The sequence below is a fragment of the Schistocerca americana genome, chromosome X (genome assembly GCF_021461395.2).
Source record: "Schistocerca americana isolate TAMUIC-IGC-003095 chromosome X, iqSchAmer2.1, whole genome shotgun sequence".
Lineage (NCBI taxonomy): Eukaryota > Metazoa > Arthropoda > Insecta > Orthoptera > Acrididae > Schistocerca > Schistocerca americana.
The window spans coordinates 724,943,256-724,955,298 of record NC_060130.1 but is presented as its reverse complement, the minus strand read 5'-3'; the positions used below and the strand labels follow the sequence as shown (position 1 = coordinate 724,955,298).

Here is a 12,043-nt window from a genome sequence, read left to right as displayed (position 1 = left end):
CGATGTTGTTCGGACATGGAGGAGATACAGAGAGACAGGAACTGTCGATGACATGCCTCGCTCAGGCCTCCCAAGGGCTACTACTACAGCGGATGACCGCTGCCTACGGATTGTGGCTCAAAGGAACCCTGACAGCAACGCCACCGTGTTGAATAGTGCTTGTCCATGGCGAGGTCCTTCTTTGCAACCACGAAACCATGCAGCACGGTATAAATGGGCCCAACAACATGCCGAATGGACCGCTCAGGATTGGCATCACGTTCCCTTCACCGATGAGTGTTGCATATGCCTTCAACCAGACAGTCGTCGGAGACGTGTTTGGAGGCAGCCCGGTCAGGCAGAATGCCTTAGACACACAGTCCAGCTAGTGCAGCAAGGTGGAGATTCCCTGCTGTTTTGGGGTGACATTATGTGGGGCCGACGTACGCCGCTGGCGGTCATGGAAGGCGCGTAACAACTATACGACACGTTAATGCCATCCTCCTACCGATAGTGCAACCATATCGGCAGCATATTGGCAAGGCATTCGTCTTCATGAACGATAATTCGCGCCCCCATCACGCACATCTTGCGAATGAATTCCTTCGGGATAACGACATTGCTCGAATAGAGTGGCCAGCACGTTCTCCTGACATGAACCCTGTCGAACATTCCTGGGATAGATTGAAAAGGATTGTTTAAGTGCACAGTGACTAACCAACCACTCTGAGGGATCTACGCCGGTTCGCCTTTGAGGAGTGGGACAATCTGGACCAACAGCGCGTTGATGTACTGGTGGATAGTATGCCACGACGAATATCCGCACGCATCAATGCAAAAGGACGTGTTACTGGGTATTAGATGTACCAGTGTTACATCAATCTGGACGACCACCACTGAAGGTCTCGCTGTGTGGTGGCACAACATGAAATGTGAGGATCTCATGAGCAATAAAAATGGCGGAAATGATGTTTATGTAGATCTCTGTTCCAGTTTTCTGTACAGGTTCCGGAACGCTCGGAACCGAGGTGATGCAAAACTGTTTTTGATGTGTGTATATAGACAATTCATCCATAGGTTTTGATGAGTCAGTTTGATAGTACCAAAATATGTAATATAAATGGCCGTATCTTTTGACTGCGTTGATTTAGAAGCTTAAATTAGTTACACCTACAAGGAGTCGTATCTTAATGATAGTTCAGATGGCCCTGAGCACTATGGGACTTAACATCTGAGGTCATTAGTCCCCTAGAACGTAGAAATACTTAAACCTAAATAACCTAAGGACATCACACACATCCATGCCCGAGGCAGGATTCGAACCTGCGACCGTATCAGCAGCGCGGTTCCGGACTGAAGCGCCTAGAACCGCTAGGCCGGCAAATCTTAATATTTGGTACAAATTTCAACTTGATACCATTACCCATTCCTAAAACAAAGAGGTATTTACAGACGGCCGTATGTTTTGATTGCAATGAATTTGTTACACCGCCGAGGGACTGTAGATCTTAGTACCCGATGCAAATTTCATCATGATACCTCTACCCTCCCTAAGATAAAGGGGTCTTAACCAACAAATAGACAGACGCAGACAGAGAGATCCTATAGCAGTTCCGTTTATACCGACTGAGGAACGGAACTCATAAAGTAGTGTTTATATAACCTGAAATTAAGATTAATATATTGTTAGTCCAGGGCTTTTTTCCAGATAGATTATAATATGTTATTACTAGGCTTCTCTATAAGAAAGATGACTCAACAGACGTCAATAAGTACCCTATAGAAGTATCAGTTTGCAAAAGTATTTTATGGTGATGTACTCATGGCTTGTGAAATAGTGGGATACTTCTCCATTCACAGTTCTTCTTTCAAAGGATTCACTCTTCCGAAATGCTTTTTAAACATTCAGTCAGTAGATAATAAAAATTTTAAATGATGAAATACCACCAAATAGTGTCTTCTGTGGATTATCAAAGATATTTAATTGCGTCCGTCGTATCATCCTATTAGATCAGTTCCTTTTTTACGAAATACGTGTCGATTTATTTCCCACTTTAGTAACAGGATGAGGATGTGGCGCTAGGCTGTTCACAAAAATGATAGGGTGACACCACATCATCCGCGTGGTGAGAAATTACAGTGGGAATTACACAGAGTTCGATTGCAGGTCGATGAATCTGTGGCATTCGATATGATAAACGTACTCTGGATCGTACCAAACGGCAGGAATTTCAGAAAACTCTGCCAGTCTTGGCTGTGTATAGGTTAAGAGCAAACAGCGTTCTCAAGGAGCTTCGTGTCTTTTAACCGTAAACTCTGGGTGCGCTTTAGTGTTCACCGTGTGGCACAAGGGTTAAAAGTTGTGTCGGATAGCTATAATTAAAGTGCAGCTACTCACGGAGCTTCAGTGTGGGCTGTAATTATCGAATGACAGCGAAACTTAGTAGATATGCTAATGTGTTAATGCATAACCTATTCACGCTGGAAAACAAATTAGTTCCGGTGCAAATCTGGCGCTGTACACTGTTTGTATGACCGTTTGACATCCACACTGTCGTTTGATTACCATAACGTGAATGAACAGTATGGCTATCGAGAAGGGAGACCGCGCGCTGTCAGTGAAACTCCTTTTTTTTTTTTTAAATGGTTTAAAAAGATGATAATGAAATTCGAAAACACGTGTGAGTTTGGTGTGGAAGTGGAAGCGGAAAAGTCTTATGCTGGTGGGAGTTACTGACGACTCTAATTACCTCGATGCCGACGAGATGTTAAACCAAGTTATTGACGAAGTTGCTGTTGCTGTGACTGACCATGCAGCATGCGCCCCGGGATGTGGTAGTGTTCGTGCAGTGTCACGAAAATCGTCATCCCATGGTCGGTAGTACAGAAAGCTTTGCCGTCTGTTTTACACGGGTAGCCGTACAAGATCAGGACGGTGCAGCAGCTGCAACCTCATGGTCGGTAGAGACGTTCTGAATTTGCTCTTCGGCTTCTGGCACGGATCGGAGTTGGTGACATGTGGCTGGGCAATATTCTGTGGAGTGACGAGGCTCATTTTACATTACAGGGTGCAGTGAATACACAGAGCTGCTGAATTTTGGGTACTGTTCAACCACGTGTTGTGCACGAAGAGTCACTGCACTCGCCGTATATGACTGTATGCTGTAGAGTCACGAGCACCTTTACTATCGGCCCGCTCTTCTTCTAAGAGAATACACCCAGAGATCCTGTCAGGTATACTATGACGTTTGCGTGTTATCGAGATGTTCTAAAGTTGTTACTCCTGCTTAGCCGGCCGTTGTGGCTGAGGGGTTCTAGGCCCTTCAGTCCGGAGCCGCGCTGCTGCTACGTTCGCAGGTTCGAATCCTGCCTCGGGCATGGATGTGCGTGCTGTCCGTAGGTTAGTTAGATTTAAGTAGTTCTAAGTCTAGGGGACGGAAGACCTCAGATGTTACGTCCCATAGTACTCAGAGGCATTTGAACCATTTATTCCTGCTTTAGAAGAGTGCAACTGTGTGGAAACTACTGTTTTCATTCAAGATGGGGCAATTCATCAAGTCGCTTGCCAAGTGGAAGATATGCTTTGTGCAGCCTTCCACGAACGTGTTATCTCCAAACGTTTTCCAGATGCATGGCCTGCAAGATCATCCGATCTGAATCCATGTGACTTTTGGCTCTGGGGACATCTAGAATAGCTTGTTTACCTGGGACACGTTCGGCTCTACCTGATCTAAAGGCCAGTATACAGGGACACGTTGCTCAGGTTCCACCAGAACTGCTGTGAGCAAATGTTGATCACGTCGTTTTACCGAAACAGCATCTCTTCGACGTCTTCAGTGCTCACATTGAACAAATTGGGTAAGTGGCCGTTAATAATAAAATCAACGTTATGCCTTTCTCACTTGTTTGACCTTTTATGGCCACGTCTCATTCCTAATCCATTAGAGATGAAAACATTTCTATACGTCTTTCTTGCATTCATAGAGCCAGATTTTCACCTGGTGACCATAACTGGAACTAATTATTTTCCAGCGTAAATCCGTTCCCAAATTAACGCTGCAGAATATCTAACAAATTTCGACGCCATACGACAAATAGAGCCCACACTGGCCCTCTGTGAATAGATGCGCTTTGACTATAACCACTTGGTGTATCAGACGATACGGGAACCTTGGTTTAATAGCCTGGATCGCGAGGATGACAAAAAACTGTAAAAAATCATAGTCGCGTATTATGTTACGGACCGATGGTGTCGATTATAGCTGGGGCAAAACAGTCGTTAGCGACTAATTAATCCCTGCAGCATTTGGGCAAACAACCGTCTCTTTCAAGGACAAGTTGTATGTACGAAATGCGGACAAGCCACACACGAGGAAGGAGCTTCTTGTGCATCACCAAGTAAGCTTTTCGGACGATGACCTTATGTGGAGTCGAGACTGTAAGATTCTCATTGAAGAGAAAAGTATCCAGGAATTTCATCTACTGAAGCTAACTAATTTTATCCAGTTCGAAAACCATATGTGCTGGTTGCATATTTCACTTAAGTGGCGATAGAATCATCCGATACAAAGGTTTGTCAACATTAACACTATTAATGAAAGGTGGTATGAAGATATGTATATTCGAATGTTCACACAAAGATAAAATCTGCGATTTCCTCCACACCTCACTAGAAGGGATAGACATAATCCATTGGTACTCAACATCTTAATAAAAAAAAAAAAATGTTCAAATGTATGTGAAATCTTATGGGACTTAACTTATAAGGTCATCAGTCCCTGAGCTTACACACAACTTAACTTAAATTCCTAAGGACAAACACACACACCCATGCCCGAGGGAGGACTCGAACCTCCGCCGGGACCAGCCGCACAGTACATGACTGCAGCGCTTTAGACCGCTCGGTTAATCCCACGCGGCGACATCTCAATCGTAGAGATAGATAAAGAGCAGGCTAGCAAGTTAGACCATACGCGAAAGACACCATCTGAGTCAGAAGAACGCCTTTTAACAGTTCTGAAGCCTGCTCGAGGGCTTCAACAAGTTGTAAAAATTGCCAGAATGGTGCAGTGTTTTCATCTCAATGGTGAGGAAACGGAAGGAAGGGTACTAAACATCACCGGTAAGTTCAAATGGTTCAAATGGCTCTGAGCACTATGGGACTTAACTTCTGAGGTCATCAGTCCCCTAGAACTTAGAACTACTTAAACCTAACTAACCTAAGGACATCACACAAATCCATGCCCAAGGCAGGATTCGAACCTGCGACCGCATCGGTCACGCGGTTCCAGACTGTAGCGCCTAGAACCGCTCGGCCATTCCGGCCGGCTCACCGGTAAGATGAGTCCCACTCTACAGTAGACCCTAAATAGGTTCACATTATACGCAGAAGATTTACAACTCGGATTAGATACCTGTCTTCGTATCTTCAAGACATTATATTTTAAACTATCAGACACCCCTGTCACACTGGACTCGCATTCGGGAGGACGACGGTTCAGTCCCGTCTCCGGCCATCCTGATTTAGGTTTTCCGTGATTTCCCTAAATCGCTTCAGGCAAATGCCGGGATGGTTCCTTTGAAAGGGCACAGCCGATTTCCTTCCCCATCCTTCCCTCACCCGAGCTTGCGCTCCGTCTCTAATGACCTCGTTGTCGACGGGACATTAAACACTAATCTCCTCCTCGTCCTCAGACACACCTGTGCTTAAGTGTTGTAGCGTCCTAGGAATGGACAGCCTCAATAGGGGAGATCTAAAGGAAAGGTGGCCATCTTTGAAGACGAACCTTTCCACTTTTCACGTGTCTCTCTCACTATGAACATACAAGCAGTTACTTCGACAGTGTGTGTGCATTACGCGGTCACTATAGATTTCTTCTATGAACCTCTCAAGAGGCATTAGCCAAAAATACTATTTCAACTTCATCATACATCACCTTAGCTTTATCCTCATCAGAGACATGTTTAACACAACTAATGCCCTATGGAACTCCTGTACCAGCTACTAACAGTACCAAGATACTGAGAGCTACACGTTGTCGGAGGAACTATATCTGCTGAAAATGAGGAAGAGCACAAACTTGAGGACTGTTAAGGGGTTGTTCTACATCATTGATTCCTTGATTTTTTTCTCCTGTCCTCGCTATCATTGCTCAGTGGAAAGTGCTCCAAGAGACTCAATACATTTGACAGATTTAGAAGTCTCAAGAATGCATATTAACTCTGCAGCGGATAGTGCAAGGTTTGCGGGAGAACATCTGTGGAGTTTAGAAGATCGGCGAGAGGTAACAGGAGAAGTGACGGCGGATTGTGAGTCGTGCCTGGATAGCTTAGGCGCCGGCACGGTAGCTCAGCGTGTTCGGTCAGAGCGCTGGCTGGCCTCTGTAATTATTAAAAAAAAAAAAAAAACTGAGTGAAGGGATCAAAACTAACTTCAATTAATGTCATGTGACGTCCGCTGCGACCTAATACAAGGAACAGTAACGAACAAAACGCAAAAAAGTTGGCAAGGCACTTGTCCTAGAAAGGCAAAGGTTCCAGGTTCGAGTCCTGCTCCGGGACTCAGTTCTTTTTTTTGCCTGGAAATTTCACATTTCGTAGTGTCTGAAAGAAATCTGCGGAAATCGACGCCCAGCAAGACGCTACTGTTAGCGCCAGCCAGAATTCAGTACAACAGACTTCCTTTAGGCCGGCATCCGACAGTCAGGAACGCCCGATAATCCGGCACCATCCCAGATTCTGAACCACTCGGAAGTTTTCACCAGGCGTCTGCTACTGTTAGACGCAATCAGCGTTGTTCAGAATCAATCGGAAGCGTTCGAGCTTTACTCGACTGATCTCGGCTGTCACCACACTGAGGTTCAGTTCTTTGTTTTGATTGCGAGCTGTTTTCGCCATTTTTTCTTGCGAAGAATGATCGGTATTACCGTAGTGAGCTCAAATATCAAAGTACCCTGTGGAAGTTTTATCGCATTTAAGCAGCGACAATGTTATCTAAACCGGGACATTCTTCAAGTTCTAAATCGAGAGACAAACGTAAGCACGTAACTCTGAGCACCATCCAGAAACTTGAAATCGTCAAACAGCTGAAGAAAGGTGAGAATAGAAATATTCTGATGAATGAATTTAATATTGGCTAGTGAACCATTTACGACATAAAAGAAACAGAAAGACGAACTAATGAAATTTGCTTCTCAATATGTGAAAACTGAAAAATTTGCTCCAGACAAAAATTAAAATCCCAGAACTGCAACAAATAGATATCGTATTGTACAGATGGTTTAGTCCAGTATGATCCAGAGGAAATCCAATAAAGGGGCTAATCGTTACTGAAAAGGCAAAGAAATTTGGACAAGATTTAGGTGTTGCCGAAAGTGAATGCAATTTTATGATGGTTGGCTCAGAAACTTTGAGTTTCGGCATGGAATTAGAAAACTTGATGTAACTGGAAAAACACTGTCAGCAAACCAAGACTCAGCAGAAAAATACAAAGACCAGTTTGAAGAAATAATATCAGATACTAATCTAACGACTGATCAGATTTACAATGCCGAGGAAACAGGCCTATTAGGTGGTGCTTATTAACATCTACTCTAGATGGGGGATGTAGAAAGGCTGCTAAGGAGTTTTAAAAAATGCAAAGACAGATTGACAGTTTTGCTATGTGCTACTGCTTCTGGAAGCCACCGAAGAACTCCTTTTGTAATTGGTAAATCTGGAAAACCTCGGTCTTTTAAGAATGTTACGAACTTGCCTGTTCATTATGATGCTCAATAATATTAGTATATGACTGCCATCCTTTTCAAAAACTGTTTCTTCATCGTTCTTGTTTTGAAGAAAATTTCAAAACTTTGGTATACTAGAAGACAGCAAAACCATTCTCCTTTTGGACAACTGTAAAACACATATGCCACTAGCTGAGTTAGAAACATATTTACGACAATTCTCCCACATGATGTCACATCACTGATTCAATCAATGGATTAAGTGGTCATCCAGAACTTTAAACTATTTTGTAGAAGCTCTTTCTTTCTGGCCTGTTTAACGCTGGTTGTGATGCAACTGACTTTCGTAATAGTTTAATGCACAAGACGCCGTCTATGCAGTGGCACTGTCTTGGGCTCAAGTACCAAAAGTTACTTTACAGCGGTTCTGGAGAAAACTTCGGCCAACAGCAGATCCTACATTTGATTCAACACTACAGATTGTTGAGGAGGAGTAACATCCCGAATGAGTGTGTGAAGTTTTGGATGTTATAAGAAGAGTAACCAACAACAATCCTTTGCAGAACGTGTCTGAACTCGCGGAGTGGATTTAGATGGATAGCAATGAAGCTATCGAACACGAGCTAACCGATGAGGACATTATCCAAAGTGTAGTAAACCCTCACCCCATATACACTCTCGAAGAGAGTGACTCAGATGAGGAAACGGAAGAAGAGGAATCAGCTGGGCAGAAGCAGAAGATTCACTAAATAAATTCATCACTTTTGCTGAGTGTAATGCTAATTTGATTCCCTTGATTTTATTGATTTACATATCATTACAAATAACTCTTATGCCAAGCGAGAAAGACTTCGAAAACAAAAACCTATTCGAATTTTTTTTATGTCAAACTGAACCAAAGTATTATACAGTAGTTGTGTGTAAACTAAATGTCTTGAATAAAAATTTGGCACTGGCCTAATTTTGAGCTAAAGTTATTGACCTCATGATTTTGCTAATCAACATTTTACTACAAAACACTGTGTTACAGCTGTTTTAGATGTACGGCAGTAAGAGATACCGCCCGATAGTATAGCATTTTCGGTTATTCGGCACCGGGCCGTTTCCGAACGTGTTGGACTATCGGACTTCTGCAGTATTCCTTCACTATCGAGTGAAAGCGGAGAAGAACGATTGGGACTTATGTAGCTTCAATTCTGAAGTTTACAACCACCATTTCTGTGAGCGGGAGCTGGATTCGATATTATTTGTGACACGTAACGTGGTACTATGGCACGTTATAGTGCCTTATTAGAACTGCAAAAGAAGTACGTAATTCTCGATTTTTAACGTCACATACAAAGCAGAACAATTTCCCGGCTTGTGAATTGAAGCAATTTTGATTCCTGTGCATAAAACTGCGAAGAATTGTTTGTGACGAAGTAGCTGTAGTATTGTTGCCGTCATCAGATTCGTCGGAAAGTCTTGGAGGAAAGTCTTGGAGCTGATGCTAACCGATCACCGTGTCTTCATCTTGGAATCCAGGCAGCTTCTCAGTCTGTTACAGTGTCGGTTCTGGAGAGATCATTCAATCGTTGGTAACCAGACCCTGCTGGAGGCGGCTATGGAAAAAGCTATCCAGTACAGGCACCACTCAATAGGTTTTTCCTTCGATCGAGAAGCACTGCAGTACTTTGTAACATCTTCGGACAGTTTTACGTAACTTTATACAGTTCTTGTGGTCCTTCCCCTTCCTGCGCGAGATTAGATACCGAATCTGAGATTACCTATCAGGTAGTTTTATACGCAATGTCATTGTCCCTCAAGATATCATTCTCAATTTTACCCTGATTGTAATAACCTTAAGTAGCCACAGTGCTCCTTATTTGTGGATAATTATTTCTCTGGTGTCCTCCCAGTTTGCTAGCAACCACACGTAAAATGCAACAAAAAATTAAGAGAATGGAGGAGTGGGTAGAAAACATTGTTGTCTTTTTTTAGTTGAAATGTCTCTCAAAGCACTTAATATTTTACAATGCGTTAGCCACAGAGTGTGGGATACAGACAGAACTTGTCTGCTCCCGTTTTCTCAAAAGTTTGCACTATCCAGCATCTGCTATGGATGTGTGGTATATGGTTTTGCCAGACTATCATATTTAAGTCTTAACACGCTGTAGACCATGAGGAAATCAAGGTAGTCATTGGGTCCTATAGGACGAGTCCATTCTCCACTGCCCTGCAACTCCTGGTGATGCGACAATCGCAAAATGTTATTCATACCTACATTCATCTGAACATCAGAAATTCCTGCTCAGCTTGCGCGCGACTCACCAACAGTCATCACCGAGAAACGAGACCTCAATTTGGGATTGAAGGAAGGATTTTAATTTAGAGTTTGGTGCGATGAATATTGATGTTTTACGCACTCTTTAGCCTCTCAGGAGGCTCATGTGTATTTTAAAGTGTGTTAATTATATTGTAGATGGATCTTTGATTTGTATCCTTTATATTCACGCTCATCTCATAATATTTTAGGAGTTAAGAACTTGGACCTCGTGCGCCCGAAGAAAACTAGCAGTCATCATCATCATCATCATCATCATCTATAATGGGCTCATTACTTTACATACTGTGTGATTATGATCTACTGTTTTATTTGAATGTGGAGGCATACATGGTTGTACTTGCAGTCCTCGTAAATAAGCATCTGCACAGAATGTAGTACATGTTATTTTTGTGAAAGCTGATAAATTATTTTGCAGAAATAGGCTACTTTAAGACACGCTAATCCAGTTTTGTACTACCTAAAATACTCCCTTCAAATCAATTTAATATAGTGTAAGAACAAGAAATAATAAACAAGATCGCAAGTTTTGAGTTCTTGGATGGAAATGCTGAAGGGAAAATTTTATCGCAAAACCAGTATAGTAACTGCGAACTTAAGGGATGTGAAGAACACTAAGTTAAAACGTAGGTCATTATGTCCATTCGTTGATGCAATTTGTGCGTAGCCCCTCACGTAGATAAGAAGTATTACTTACATAAAAGTAAGTAAATATAACTTTGTGTGGGATTCATCTAGGAATTTGTTTGTTATATATGTAGTTGCCATAGTGTGCAAGTAAACAAGATGTTGGTCGAATTCAGTTAAGTGGCTAGCTAAACGCCTTGAAGTGATCTGTATGTGACTTTTTACATGCATTCATGAGGATGCAGGGCATTTCCAGTGAAAGGTAATGCTAACGAAATTTAAATGAGAAAGGGTGGAATTTGTATGTTAGAGACAAGGACTGGAAGATTAAAGCAAAATCTCACTTCTGCACCAAAAACAAGTGGGTTCATTTTACACACAACGCGGGCAGGTGGCACGCACACTTTCCCTCATTGTGGTAAGTCAAGATAGAATAGTTACCGATTTCTGCTGATGGCGGATGTGCAAACTATCTTAGAGTCATCTATTTTCTTTCCCAACACGTTAAATGTGTACCATCCAAGTCAAAATTAACTGAAGTATGAACAACAGTGTGTGTAACAGACCAAGAACACTTACGCACGAGAGAGATACGTAACTAAATGCTTCTTGCTGTAATATGAGATTATAGTCTATATTTTTATGAAGTGCACTGATGTTCTACCTCAAGAATGTGTTGGACAGCAGCATATAAATTATGGCATGAAAAGATGGCCAGTTAGACTCACCAACGACGTTAACGAGGGACAGCAGCTCGCACAGATAGTAGCGGTAGGCCCACCAGTTGTGATAGCGCAGGTTGTCCCACAGGTAGTCTAGAAGCAGTTTCTTTTTCTGCTTCTTTTCCACCTCAGAACAAATACCCACGTCCAGGTCCATTATAAGGGCGTGGATCTTCCCTCCTTCCCAGTTCTTCCACAGCCAACGCGGCGTGTAGAACAGAATAGCCTGCAACATGTCGAACACCACTCACGTAAAAATATATTCGTGTAAACAGCTCTAAATAATACAAATTGGAAGTATTTAAGTTATGAAATGATTTGATTTACATGAGTTCAATGGCAGATAAACAGAGAAAACAGAAGAAAGGAAAAAGTATATCTGAAACATCCGAAAACGAAAAAAAGTCACTTTCTCAGCTTACAGACGTATTTATAATTTCTTCTTCTACGGGAGAGTTATGTGCAGATTTACAGAGTATGACTATGTTTCAAATACACCAATTTGAAGTCTACGAAGCGGAAAGCTATTCCATCAGTTTTCGGACGCGTGGCTGGTGCTCCAATAATTGTTCTCGAAATACTTTTGTTGGAAACCATTCAGGCATTATCAAGATGAGTTGGTAACAGATTTTTATATTGCATTTTATTACCTCATTGATTTCTGAGTG

The 12,043-nt window shown here is 42.4% G+C and overlaps 1 protein-coding gene across 1 annotated transcript in view; it reads right to left on the bottom strand.

Moving 5' to 3' along the window:
* LOC124556274 (innexin shaking-B) overlaps positions 1 to 12,043 on the bottom strand; it is a 408,771-nt gene that overhangs the window by 146,093 nt on the left and 250,635 nt on the right. The window contains exon 2 of the mRNA XM_047130259.1: positions 11,382 to 11,601. Coding sequence (XP_046986215.1) covers positions 11,382 to 11,601 — 220 coding nt within the window. The remainder of the gene's footprint in view (positions 1 to 11,381; positions 11,602 to 12,043) is intronic.